This window comes from Hyperolius riggenbachi, chromosome 3 (assembly GCF_040937935.1).
Source record: "Hyperolius riggenbachi isolate aHypRig1 chromosome 3, aHypRig1.pri, whole genome shotgun sequence".
Lineage (NCBI taxonomy): Eukaryota > Metazoa > Chordata > Amphibia > Anura > Hyperoliidae > Hyperolius > Hyperolius riggenbachi.
In genome coordinates this window covers 122,357,016-122,371,791 of record NC_090648.1, presented here as the reverse complement: position 1 = coordinate 122,371,791, position 14,776 = coordinate 122,357,016, and the positions used below count along the sequence as shown (strand labels likewise).

Sequence of the window (14,776 nt, the reverse complement as noted above, 5' to 3'; positions counted from 1 at the left end):
CCACAGCTCCTTAGCTACGCCACTGCATTTAACGTCATTTGATTACATTCTGTAAACCGATTGACGTCCGATACAGCGATATCTGTTATTGGGTGGACGTTTCAAATGACTTTTATCTAGTGTGTGCAAGGCTTAAAGGGAGCTTTAACTGAGAAGTATATGGATTTTTCCTTTAAAAATAATACCAGTTGCCTGACTCCCCTGCTGATCAGGATCAGCAGGGGAGTCAGGCAACACACCATGCTTGTCACAGACCGCTAGGCCGGTCTGCGGGTGGGTCAGTCGATCAGCGTCAGAAATCCTCTCGCACGGTCATTTGTTCATCACGAAGGGTAACCCGCATTCGCAATTTGATGAACTGACTCGCGAAGGGAGCGTTCTGATACCAACCGAATCACTCCACACACATACAATTCAAAGATCTGCCACCAAGCGAGTTACACAGCCCGCTACTGTAATTTTACTAGGACTTCGAGAACGCTATAGTAACCCTTAGCAGTATGCAAGAATCTGGGTCAGATCGTTATGTCTGGGCCGGGTTCTCGCATACGGGTTATAAATGTATACTTCTATTAAACACAGGGTAGCGAGTTCAGGAGAATAGGTACGATTGTGTATGTTCAGCAACAGGTCATAACCGCTAAACGATTTTTAAACGTTTAATAACACAAATGCATTACATACAGTTATATACACCTATTAACATATAAAACACAGAGCTTAAAAATAAAAGGAATAAAACAGAAAGTTCTTACTTAGTTAGCTGAGCAGTCCATTTGAAGCATGAAGAAAATAGTCCAGTTTAAACGTAGGCATTCAGCTTAAAAGTCCTTTGTACACAACATGCGCCCGGTTCTTCCGTGAGCACATGTCTGGACTTCCCTAGTCGATGTAAATTGAAGAACTCGGTGGAGTTCCTTGCAAACGCTTTTTACTGACCAGAGTTTTGGGGCGGTCACTACCTGGAAAGTAGGTGTGTTTGAGGCAGGGTTACCTCCTGGCAAGTCAGGTTACCACCCACAGACTTGGAGCAAGGAATGTACCAATTATTAATAATTTGTGTAATTCCGCCCCAGATGGGTGCATCGCAGATCCGAGACCATATTCATAAGCAGCATGCGACTCTGTATTAAATGAGACTATACACGCCTAGTCTAACGAATTTGCTCTACGCATGCCGGATAAAGCGGTTTCTCAATTGATTCCTGATAGCTAGAGAATGATAATTCATGTGAATTATAGAACTGATTTCTGGGTATCAGGAAATGTGTTTGTTGTCTTTCTGTGCCAAACCCATCTTGAATTATTAATAAAGTAAAGGCTCTCATTGTGTGAAGCTATGAGCTTGGAGGGAAATGTGAGTCTCAACCAGTTTGAGCTGGTTTGGTGGAACATGAGCTATGTGACCAAATGTCTGCTGTCCAGGTGGTCTGGCCACGTGTGAATTCTTTCCTGACCTGAACAGGATGTGGGGGGAAGGTTACTGTTCTCAGTAAGAGAGAGGGAAATTGACATCTATTGTGTATTTACCCAAGACTGACAGGAACTGTGCACGACCATGCGAAAGTCGATGGCGCTTACGCGCACGACTTTCGTAATATTCGTCACATCTCTCCCCTACCAGACGGACGCACAGAGTGGGTCTGCCAGACCTGCTCTACGCGCCGCTTAGCTACGGAACGGGTTCTCGACTTCTTATCTGACTGCCCGTTAGACAACTCACCAGAAGCGTAAGGCCTCATGGTCCGGTGTGTCCCAGTGTCCGCTTTGCGGACGGTGCGAGGCACACCAACAGGCTTACCTCTAAAGGCCTGGCTGGGTTTGCATAGCGCTTCCTGTAAGGGAGAGAGTCGTTGGCTGACATCCGGGTCACTTCCTGACTCTCGGGTGTCAGCCTGCGAATCTGGAAGCAGCGTAGCATACCCCTGCTCTAAATGACTACACCTTGGCACAACATTTTGGTCAGCACAACCTAGGTGAACATTAGAGCACAATTTAAAAAACGAATTTGCCTTCACCTGGGTGGCGAGGCTTGCCCCTTCTCCAGGAAGGATAGAGGGTGGACCTGTGGGCAGTTTTGCACTGGGTTGCTTCTGCAAGGGGAAGACATGCAAGGGTGAGACAGGGAAGGAACGGCCTGTCTCCACCAGCTGTTTGTTAACAGCAGACAATGGTGGAGCACTCTGGCTGTCATAGCAGGAGGGGAGGTCTAGGCCCCCAGCTGCCTGCTCTGACACCTGGCCTGCTTCCACTGCCCTGGACGGATATGACCCAGGCAAAACAAGACTGTTACCTCTTAGATTAGAGACTGTCACATTTAAACATACATCATTTTTAGCACTGTGAGATTCAGCATGAAAGCTATTAGCAACATCTGGTACAACATTAACATCACAGTTACGTTCATTTTTCACATGTACACAGGTATCTGGAACAACAGTGACAGGTTTAGAGTCAGACAAACCGTGACTAGACAGCTGTCCATTAGAAACAGGTACCGCTTCCTTCCCTCCTTCCCTAGGAGGGCTAGGTACCATTACCCTGGCTGCCTCCCTCTGTCCCACCCCAAGCTTGTACAGTACCTGAGTGGGTCCAGACTGGCAATCCGGGGTGTTGATCACAGGTTCATAAAAGGATCGTAGGGTGCCAAGATCGGTGCTCAACAGCACAGGCACTGGGATGTCATCTGTCACCCCCACAACTTTTGACTGGCGGCCCCTTCCCCAATCGAGAACAACACGAGCTTTGGCGATGCGTGCGTGTGCGCCACCAACTCCCAAAAGTGTGACACGCTCATTAGGCAGGAAATTCTCCCTGGCTACAAGATGAGAGCGAACCAAGGTAAGCTCTGCGCCTGTGTCACGGAAACCAACAGCGATCTGGTCGTTAACTTCCACGACTTGATGATTTCCGGAAAGTCGAGGATTTGCTGCTCCCATGACGAGGTAGGCGTGTGCAGTAGAGGATGCGCTAGCCACTTCTGCGCTAGGCTCTGGAGACGGCGTCCTCACCTCGGGGCAGGCAGACTTGAGGTGTCCTCGCTGTCCACAGTGGTAACACTTCGGAACATATGTGGCATCAGGCGGATGAGTAGCAGGCGCAGCATCCGGCCTCTGTGGCTGTGGGACCCGATTCCCACGGTTAGCAGGGGGAGGAGAGCTGGGTTGCATAGGTCTCCCCCCTCTCCAGCTCTGGGCTGGAGGTTTGCGGCTGTCCGGCACACGGGTGGCCACAAAAGTGTCTGCAAGTTCTGCTGCAGTTTTGGCGGAGTCCGGCTTCCGCTCCAAGACAAACTGCCGGACATCTGGAGTGCAGCAGTTCAGCAACTGCTCCTGCACGATGAGGTCCTCCAGACCTTGGTGAGAGTCTTTTTTGAGGCCCCGTGACCACTGCCTGAACACAGTCAGCAGGCGACTCTCCAGGTCGGTGTAAGAGTCGGTGTGGCCTTTCTGCAGGGAGCGAAACTTTTTGCGATAGACCTCTGGGGTCAACTGGTATTTGGCGATAATTGCAGCTTTTATCGCCTCATAGTCATTGTCTTTCTCAGCGGGTAAGTCCACAAACGCCTCAAGCGCTTTGTCCCGCAAGTTGGGTGTCAGATATCTCGCCCACTGCTCCTGGGGCAGACGATGCTGACGGCAAGTCTTTTCAAATGAGTGTAAATAAGTGTCCGGGTCGGTTCCCTTCTCCATTTCTGGGAACTTAAATTTTGGAGTCCCAAACGGGCCTGCTGTGGGCCGGGGTTCCGGAGCACTTTGCGAGGGATTTTGGCCTTGCGCTCGCAGTTTGGCCATTTCAAGGTCATGTCTGCGTGCGGCTTCTCTCTCCTCTCTTTCCGCTACTTGCTCAGCCCGCCACCGGCGTTCTGAAGATTCCCGTTCAGCCTGGCGTTCTAAACGGTCAGCGTCTCGTTCTGCTCTGTCAGCGTTTTCTCTGACAATCTGCATGTACAGCTCAGGATTTGTCTCCAACAGCCTTTGTAATCCAGGTTGCATTCCAGCATCAGGAACACAGAACAGGTTGGCATGGGCGGGCTCCTGCCGGCCACCATGCTCCTCAGCAGTTACAGCGACCGGTTCAGATGCGGTACCGTTTTCCTCTGGGTCTGGAAGTGGGTTGCTTTGCTCCAACCGCTCACTTTCCTCTGCCCCAGTTACAGCCCCGTCTGAACCAGGAGTGTGCTCTCCCAGCATCTGCTCCGGCTGGGTATTCAGTCGCAACAAGTCCTCGATCAATTGCGATTTCTTTTTTCTATACGTCATAATGCCTTTTTCCTCACACAAGTTTGCTAGGTCTGCCACTGACATTTTCTTGTATCTTGCTGCAGCCATTTTTGCAGGGCCGTCTCAGCCATCAGGCAACTCTAAATATTTGCCTATGGCGCCATGGGAGATAGAGAGCGCAAGCAGGGGGGCCAGTCGTGCTTTTTTTTTAATTCTGTTAATCATGCTGCTGCAGCAGCTGCTGCGCCTCTATGATAGGCAGCTGTGCCGCCTACTGGACTGCCCCCTCCTCAGAGCGAGCAGCCGCACGAGTAGTTTGTTTACTACGTGCGGTGCCGCCTCTAACTCCGCCCCCCGCCTGTCACACGTGCACGCAGGCAGCGTGTTTGAGTGTGACCAGGCATTTTGATTTTGGGCGCCACTGCTGCTGGCTGCACTACAGAGACAGCCTGAGCCCGGAGTCTGCCTAAGCCCACCCACCCTGTTGCACATGAGGAGGATGGCGGCAGGTCGGAGGCAGAAACTGATTTGGATGGAAGAAGAGCGCTGCCCCCCTGCCTGCCGCCCCCTCTGCTATCCCCATGGGATGGATTTGCCAGCGTGTCAAGCAGCCCTGCAGAGATGATGATCCCCAGCTGGCCAGCCGCTGCCCGCTAGGAGTCTGGACAAGGGGTAAGCAAGACAGTCCTGTTTCTCCTGTTCACCATCAATCAATGGGAGAAGGAGCAGTCAGGACAGTAGCCTGTGTTTGCTTGGGCCTGGGGGAATCAGTTAGGTTGTTGGTGTCCTTGTGGGAGCCTGGAATCATCATCATCATCTCACAGTAATCCAGGCAGCAGGGGTGACAGCAGCCAGGCCTAGTCCGAGGAAGCCTATATTGTCCCCTTAGGTGTCTGTTTTGTGCTTTTTTTTTTAAGTCAGCCTATACTGTGAGCTCTATCTGGTTGTCCAACATTTGTATAATAGAAGGGGAGGAAAATAAGTCAGCAACGATCCACAGGTGGAGGCTGGAATACTTTACTGCCCCCCCCCCCCCCAAAAAAAAAAAAACAAGCATGGGGCTCCCTGGTGGGGATTGGCTGAGGCTGTGTGAGACAGAATGACCTGAATATCTAAAGCATGCTTTGTGGTTAAGATCAGAGGAGAGAGGCATTTAGCAGCAAATGGCAATTGGTTACATTCAGATGGTGGAATAGATCAGAGATCCTCAGAGCTGAGCTTTTTTTTGCAAAGGAATTCTCTCTCACCCTCCCCCCCCCCCTCCCCCCCCTGGGATTCCCTTTGTATTCCAGGGTTTCAGATATCCACCTCTGCCTGACCCCTGCAAGTCACCTGCCCACCAGAGACATCCCACCTCTGGTTTGTGATAACTGACAGTTCAACTCCTCCAGTTCCCAACCTGCTTACAAGGAATTACCTGTAGCAACCTATCTTCAAAGCTCACTGCTCATCTTCAGGCTGACAATTAGGAATTCTTGAATATGTTATTTTTTTCAGGGACTGCAGACTGCTAGAAGACAGTTAGTTTGTAAGTGCACAGCTGGGAAAGGGGCTGAGCACTGTAGAATCAGACAGGGAGCAGTGGAATTCCTCTGAGGCATCTCTTACTAGCTGCAGTGTGTCCTGATCTCTGCTGCCTTTAGTATGTGCAGTATAAGTTGTTATGCTGGGTACACATGATGCGATTTCCCGCTCGATCGACTGGTCGATCGATTATTTCTGACATCTTCGATCAGGTCCTGATCGATGCAGCCATCAATTTACTCATGTTAAGTATGCAAAATCGACGGCTGTATCGATCGAAACCCAATCGAACATGTCAGAAATAATCGATCGATCCCGCCGATTGAGCAGGAAATCGCATTATGTGTACCCAGCATTACTCTGTGCCTGTACTGATAGTACGCTAGGTGCAGTGTGTACTGATCTCTGCTACCTCCAATATGTACAGTATAATCTGTTACTCTGTGCCTGCACTGATATTAAACTAGCTGCAGTGTGTACTGATCTCTGTTATCTCCAGTATGTACAGTATAAGCTGTTACTCTGTGCCTGTACTGATAGTAAACTAGCTGCAGTGTGTAATGATCTCTGTTATCTCCAGTATGTACAGTATAAGCTGTTACTCTGTGCCTGTACTGATAGTAAACTAGCTGCGGTGTGTGCTGATCTCTGCTACCCCCAGTATGTACAGTATAAGCTGTTACTCTGTGCCTGTACTGATAGTAAACTAGATGTGGTGTGTGCTGATGTCTGCTTCCTCCAGTATAGGCTGTTACTCTTTTCCTGCGCTGTTAGTAAACTAGCTGCAGCGTGTGCTGATCTCTGCTACCTCCAGTATGTACAGTATAAGCTGTGACTCTGTACCTGTACTGCAGTGTGTGCTGATCTCTACTAGTTGCACAGCAGAAAGGAGGAGGTGGCGCTGCTGTCCTGAATGGAGGACGGACGACTGGCTGAGGGTGTGCAGTTTGCTTATCACAGACCCACAGCCAGCAATCCAACCAGTGTGTTATTGTGTTGTGGAATAAGGGTTGACACTGCATGTGTGTGTGTGTGTGTGTGTGTGTGGGGGGGCGCCGCGCCAAAGGTTTTCTTGCCTGGAGTGACAAAATGGCTAGAAACGCCCCTGCATTTTTGCCAAATAAAAGATAGGATAGGAAAATAGATTGGGGGGGAACTCTGTGCTACACGTTTAGTCTATATAAATAGTAATGCACCGGTTATCGACCACAGATTTTTGATCTGTTCTGGCAGGTTAATCAAATAACGTTGCCGTTGATGTTCTGAACATACACAAATCCCACCGCTGCCACCAAATGTCACAGACCGCTAGGCCGGTCTGCGGGTGGGTCAGTCGATCAGCGTCAGAAATCCTCTCACACGGTCATTTGTTCATCACGAAGGGTAACCCGCATTCGCAATTTGATGAACTGACTCGCGAAGGGAGCGTTCTGATACCAACCGAATCACTCCACACACATACAATTCAAAGATCTGCCACCAAGCGAGTTACACAGCCCGCTACTGTAATTTTACTAGGACTTCGAGAACGCTATAGTAACCCTTAGCAGTATGCAAGAATCTGGGTCAGATCGTTATGTCTGGGCCGGGTTCTCGCATACGGGTTATAAATGTATACTTCTATTAAACACAGGGTAGCGAGTTCAGGAGAATAGGTACGATTGTGTATGTTCAGCAACAGGTCATAACCGCTAAACGATTTTTAAACGTTTAATAACACAAATGCATTACATACAGTTATATACACCTATTAACATATAAAACACAGAGCTTAAAAATAAAAGGAATAAAACAGAAAGTTCTTACTTAGTTAGCTGAGCAGTCCATTTGAAGCATGAAGAAAATAGTCCAGTTTAAACGTAGGCATTCAGCTTAAAAGTCCTTTGTACACAACATGCGCCCGGTTCTTCCGTGAGCACATGTCTGGACTTCCCTAGTCGATGTAAATTGAAGAACTCGGTGGAGTTCCTTGCAAACGCTTTTTACTGACCAGAGTTTTGGGGCGGTCACTACCTGGAAAGTAGGTGTGTTTGAGGCAGGGTTACCTCCTGGCAAGTCAGGTTACCACCCACAGACTTGGAGCAAGGAATGTACCAATTATTAATAATTTGTGTAATTCCGCCCCAGATGGGTGCATCGCAGATCCGAGACCATATTCATAAGCAGCATGCGACTCTGTATTAAATGAGACTATACACGCCTAGTCTAACGAATTTGCTCTACGCATGCCGGATAAAGCGGTTTCTCAATTGATTCCTGATAGCTAGAGAATGATAATTCATGTGAATTATAGAACTGATTTCTGGGTATCAGGAAATGTGTTTGTTGTCTTTCTGTGCCAAACCCATCTTGAATTATTAATAAAGTAAAGGTTCTCATTGTGTGAAGCTATGAGCTTGGAGGGAAATGTGAGTCTCAACCAGTTTGAGCTGGTTTGGTGGAACATGAGCTATGTGACCAAATGTCTGCTGTCCAGGTGGTCTGGCCACGTGTGAATTCTTTCCTGACCTGAACAGGATGTGGGGGGAAGGTTACTGTTCTCAGTAAGAGAGAGGGAAATTGACATCTATTGTGTATTTACCCAAGACTGACAGGAACTGTGCACGACCATGCGAAAGTCGATGGCGCTTACGCGCACGACTTTCGTAATATTCGTCACAATGCTGGGTACACACCATGCGTTTTCACGCACGATTTGCATGTTAAGTATGCAAAATCGACGTCAGGAACGATCGAAGCCCGAATCGAGCACGTCGGAAATAGTCGAATCGATCCCAGGCCAACCTGCGGATCGAGCGGGAAACCGCATGGTGTGTACCCAGCATTAGCCACAGCCCCTGAACAGGCCTGCAGATCAGGTGCTCTGACTGAAGTCAGACTGGATTAGCTGCATGCTTATTTGAGGTGTGTGATTCAGCCACTACTGCAGCAAAAGAGATCATCAGGAGAGCAAAGCAACTGGTATTGTTTAAAAGCAAACATTCATATCCCTCTCAGTTAAGGCTCCCTTTAACCTCTTGAGGACTGCAGGGCTAAACCCCCCTAGTGACCAGGCCATTTTTAGTAAAATTGGCTACTGCAGCTTTAAGGCCAAGCTGCAGGGCCGCACAACACAGCACACAAGTGATTCCCCCCCCCCCTTTTCTCCCCACCAACAGAGCTCTCTGTTGGTGGGGTCTGATCGCTCCCCCATGTTTATTTTTTTTAAATAAATATTATTGTTCGTGTTTTTTTTTTACCCTGTCTCTTTAAAACCCTTCCCTCCCTCCCTCCCCACAGCCGGCCAATTACGGAGCTCCGCCCTCCGAGCATGAGATGCGCGTGCAGCGTGCGCGCAATCTCATGCAAATTACAGGACTTTACGCCAATCGGCGTTAGGCGGTCCTGGGGCTGCCGCCGCGGCCACGCCCATCGGCATGGCGCGGTCGGAAACAGGTTAAAGAGACTCAGTGCCGAAATATTAAACAAGATTTATACATACAGTACCTTTGGCTTCCTCCAGCCCCATCCGCACGGATCACTCCCACATTGCCGTCCTCCGCCTTCTTGGTCTTCTACACAGGGTCCCGTAGCTTCCACCAGACACAGCTAGTTTTAAGCCTGCGCAGTGACTCCCTCTGTCTCGCCGGCGCCTGCTTTACGCATGCGCCTGCGCAGTACGGACGGAGCGCACTGTGCTTGCCTTGACTGGCGGAAGTTACGGGACCTCGTGTAGAAGGCCGAGAAGGTTGAGGATGGTGGCATGGGATCGATCAATGCGGATGGGGCTGGTGGATGCCACAGGTATGTACAGTATAAATCTTGTTTAATATTTCGGCTCTAAGTTTCTTTAAGGCTACATTTCCACTTCAGTTTCTGAAACAGATGTGGCACCCGTGCTGATGCGAAATCGCTTCCAAATCTTCATAGCTATGCCAATGCACAGTTATGGGGATTTGGAGGTGTCTGTACAGCCTTAGCCACAGATTGTCGCCTGAGGGATCAAGTCCCAATCCCTACTAATTCTGTGTACAAAAGTTTATCTCATTTCCTCCATAGACTAGAACCACTGACCTGGTAGGGAAGGAGGGATCATATTTATAGTTGATAATTTCATGGGGGTATCCAATACAGATCAGTCTGTCCAGCAACAGCTCAAAGCCAAGTTCCTCATAGTCAGGAGAGCGGTACACTGCAAAAAGATGCCCAGTGAACATTGGAGACTGATATGTACGTTAATGTTACTTTATTTATAGTATACACAACAGCGGTGTAGCAATAGGGGATGCAGAGGTTTCACCTGCACTGGGGACCCAGACCAGAGGAGGCTACCTGGGGCCCTACTGTATTAGCTCGTCATTAGTGTTATGCTAGTATTAATCACCTCTGTATGTGCTTTACATACTGGTAATCATTAACAAACTGTTACCCTCATAGCTATGTTTGACATGCCCAGGGGCGTATCTGGTTAATATAGAACCTATGGCAATCAGTGAAACTGTGCCCCTTCCCCCACAGTCAGACCCCCTTCCCCTCTAAAAACAGCAACCTTTCTCGTGTACATGTGTTATTATGGTTTCCTGTGTGTTTGGGCTCGGGATATTGCTGAAGTTACTTATTGGGAAATATCTCTTCTTATACCCTCTCTGTCCTCTTTTCACTAAGCCAAGTGCACCCTTCATACATAAATTAAATAGTCGTATTCCCCAGATAATAGAATTAATCTGATCTGAGGTCCGAGTGACGGGAATGGCGGTTCAGCACAAGGGCAGGCATGATGGCGCTGCACATGGCTAGGCATGGAGGCAGAGCACAAGGGCAGGCATGATAGCACTGCACATGACTAGGCATGGAGGCAGAGCACAGGGGCAGGCATGATGGCACTGCACAGGGCTAGGCATGGAGGCAGAGCACAGGGGCAGGCATGCCTCCTATGGTGCTGTGGCACCCATGTACAAGCCATGCCTGCTACCCTCTAGATACGCCTCTGGACATGCCCAACTTTCGTCTGGTGTTTGGAACTATCGTGTACTCCTTAACTGTGTGTTTTACTCACTGCAACAAAGACTATACATACATATACAGACTATAAATATAATGGTCTTCACTTTATTTGTTCTACTTTCTGGCAAAAATGAGAATATATACTGTAAACTTACTTGCCAATGTGTAATCCATATCGAAGCCATAACATTTTATCTTCTCCAAACTAAGGCTGCGATTGACAAAAATTCTGTAAGATAAATATTGCAACAATGTAAGAAATATAACAGGAGAGGGATGAAGGTCACCTTCCAAACATCTCGCAGGACAAGTCTCTTGTAGTATTTCACTGCTCTGTGATTGTGTGCCAGTAGCACGCCTTTCAACCCTAAGCATTTCCAGATTGCACCTTTCTGAAAGATATGCTGCATCTGTTGATTATTTTATTGAACATACATCTACCATAAGTGGAAATATGGGGATGTTTTTAACCAAAGGCATTCCAGCTTATTGCCTAGAGTGTCATTGGTCTTGGGGGGGGGGGGGGGCACACCATGCCCCTGGATTAAGCTCCACCCTCAAATGAAGTTAGGTCTCTGGACAGCAGACAGATATGGTCCGGATAGTGTAAGTTGCAAGCAGCCTCCATAGTGTCCCTCTGTGCCACCTCTCCTCCTCTATGCATTCATCTGCCCCCTGTGCCTCCTTCTATCTCCTTGTGCCCCCTTTCTCCTTGTGCCTCCTTCAGTCCCCCTGTGCATCCCTCTGTACCTCGTGTAATCACGCTACATGTGGTAGGAGATGCCGGGCACTAGGCCAAGTGGTGAGCGCACAGGTGGATACACTCCAGTGACAGGTGAGAACACAGTTTCTGCTGCACTATACTCTGCATTTACAAACTGGACTGGGGAGTGTGCAACAAAATGTGACAGGATTGGTGGGATGTTTGTATCTAAGGTACTCCCTGTATTATGTATCTACCCTATAGGGCACATGGTTTATTGGTTTATATTCTCTAGTGTGTGCATGTGTGTTTTTTAGGAGGGGGGGGGGGGGGGGGGACACAGAACTTCTTGCCTGTGGTGACAAAATAACTAGAAATGGCTCTGTGGCCTTTTTACATGCAGTTGAATGAAAGCATTTGTTAACACCACGCACATGATGTTTAACATGCGCCAGCGTTACCCGGCGGTACAAAAAGTTGTTGTGTCTGAACAAAAGAGCCAAAATAAATGTACTGTCACTTTAATAATTGCCGCCATGGATAAAAACTAGATACAAACCAAACCATACAGAGAAAGAAATCCATGTTAAAAATAATAATGACATGTTCACAACAACTCTTGCAAATTACAAATAAATCTTTATTAGAGGCTAATAAATTAAAAACAATTAAAAACCAGCAACGTGAGGTAAATGAATGACAGGAGACCAACGTAGGCAATAATATTATACTGTACAATTACACTAATAGCATACAGGTTCCACACCAAAAATCATACACAATTTCAATGTCCCATTAAAGGGAACCTGAGATGAATGTTTAGGGGCAATTTATACTTACCTGTGGCTTCCTCCAGCCCCATGAAGATCGTGGGCTCCCTCGCTGTCCCCCCCCCCCCCCAACCACTCCGTTTTCCAGGACCGCCTCCAGTATCTTCTTCAGAGGCGGTGTTCTGCGTGTGGGTGTGCCCCCTGTCGCCCTCCCACTGCTGGGATTGTTCTGCGCCTGTGCAGTAGTACTAGGCAGGCACAGAACACACCCGGGGCTGTGGGAGTGTGACAGGGGCGCACCCGGCCAGGCCATGCAGGCACAGAAGACCACAACTGGCCTAGACTTTGAAAGACACCGGAGGTGATCCTGGGACAACAGAGCGACTGGGGAGGAGGGCAAGGGAGCCCACAGTCCTTATAGGGCTAGAGGAGGCCCCAGGTAAGTACTCCATACAGTGCTATGGAAGATGTCGGCGCTATATTAATAAAAGATAATACTAAATGGAGAGAGGAAGAAATAAAAACATTACCAAAGAGTTGTAAACAAACACTGCTCCATCACCCTCTTTTCAAGCTGCCTATAAAAAAGAGGCCCAAAAGGCATACCAGATGTGTGGTTAGTTATATTTACATGCATTTTATTCATAATAATAGTGTTAATAACATGAAAACATAGTCAAAGAAAATGACCGTGTAGATCTGTATGAAGGCGGGAGAACTGATCTCACTGAACTGTGATAACATGTTTATGACCCTGATTTCCCTTCAAGTGCAGCCAGGTCAGGCTTCTAGACACCACAGCCAGGTCCAGTATTAGATGTGAGAATCCTGGAGAAGCCAGGGCGGTGGCCTCTCTCCCCTCAGCACAGGTTGGCACGCCTCCACACAGAGGCGGGACAAGGTCCTTCAGCACCCAAGGCTGAGACACCAAAGTGCACCCCCCCCCCATCCCTCCCACCCCAGCCGTCACACACTGATTGCTATTAGACTAATAGGTGCTCCAAGGCCCCCAACCTCCCCAACACCTTAATCTCTAGTTATCTGGCTTGCAGTCACTGTCATGTATCCCCTTTTCCTATTTATTTCTGCTTCAAACACAATTGGGAATGACAGCTGAATGAATTGTGCACTGCGCCCTGAGGCTGGAGCCTCTCCAGCCTCTGCCTCGGCCCGGCCCTGCCTCCACACTATTCATCCCATCTGCTTAACAACAAGTGCTGAACATAGTTTGTGCCAACAGCAAGTTGCTCTGCCCTGCCCCTACAATCAATCCTTGCTAATCTCCTGCTTTGCATGGTTAGCACTGAGTTTACCTTGAGGAACACTACTGGTTTATATTCACTTAAAGAGGAACGCCAGTAAAAAATAATGTAAAAAAAAGTGCTTCGTTTTTACAATAATTATGTATAAATGATTTAGTCAATGTTTGCCCATTGTAAAATCTTTCCTCTCCCTGATTTACATTCTGACATTTATCACATGATGATATTTTTACTGCTGGCAGGTGATGTCAGTGGAAGGAGATGCTGCTTGCTTTTTTGGCAGTTAGAAACAGCTGTAAACAGCTATTTCCCACAATGCAGTGAAGTTCACAAACAGGAAACTGTCAGGACCATGGTCCTAACATCACTCTGTGGGAGGGGTTTCACCACAATATTAGCCACACAGACCCCCCCCCCTTCCCCCGATGATCCGTTTGAGAAAAGAAAAAGATTTCTCATGGGAAAGGGGGTATCAGCTACTGATATGAAGTTCAATTCTTGGTTAAGGTTTTACATAGTTACACAGTTATTTTGGCTGAAAAAAGACATACGTCCATCGAGTTCAACTAGTACAAAGTACAACTCCAGCCCGTCCCCCACATACTCCTGTTGATCCAGAGGAAGGCGAAAAAAACCCCACCAGGCATGGTCCAATTAGCCCCAAATGGGAAAAATTCCTTCCTGACTCCAGATGGCAATCAGATAAAATCCCTGGATCAACATCATTAGGCATAACCTAGTAATTGTAGCCATGGATGTCTTTCAACGCAAGGAAAGCATCTAAGCCCCCTTTAAATGCAGGTATAGAGTTTGCCATAACGACTTCCTGTGGCAATGCATTCCACATCTTAACCACTCTTACTGTAAAGAACCCTTTCCTAAATAAATGGCTAAAACGTTTTTCCTCCATGCGCAGCTCATGTCCTCTAGTCCTTTGAGAAGGCCTAGGGACAAAAAGCTCATCCGCCAAGCTATTATATTGCCCTCTAATGTATTTATACATGTTAATTAGATCTCCTCTAAGGCGTCTTTTCTCTAGACTAAATAAACCCAGTTTATCTAACCTTTCTTGGTAAGCGAGACCTTCCATCCCACGTATCAATTTTGTAGCTCGTCTCTGCACCTGCTCTAAAACTGCAATATCTTTTTTGTAATGTGGTGCCCAGAACTGAATTCCATATTCCAGATGTGGCCTTACTAGAGAGTTAAACAGGGGCAATATTATGCTAGCATCTCGAGTTTTTATTTCCCTTTTAATGCATCCCAAAATTTTGTTCGCTTTAGCTGCAGCGGCTTGGCATTGAGTACGAT

General features: G+C 47.9%; 1 protein-coding gene across 1 annotated transcript in view; it reads right to left on the bottom strand.

Annotated features, from left to right (window-relative positions):
* LOC137562980 (cytosolic purine 5'-nucleotidase-like) overlaps nt 1-14,776 on the bottom strand; it is a 127,494-nt gene that overhangs the window by 96,091 nt on the left and 16,627 nt on the right. The window contains exons 2-3 of the mRNA XM_068274859.1: nt 10,886-10,959; nt 9,801-9,918 (exon numbers count right to left, since the gene is read on the bottom strand). Coding sequence (XP_068130960.1) covers nt 9,801-9,918; nt 10,886-10,959 — 192 coding nt within the window. The remainder of the gene's footprint in view (nt 1-9,800; nt 9,919-10,885; nt 10,960-14,776) is intronic.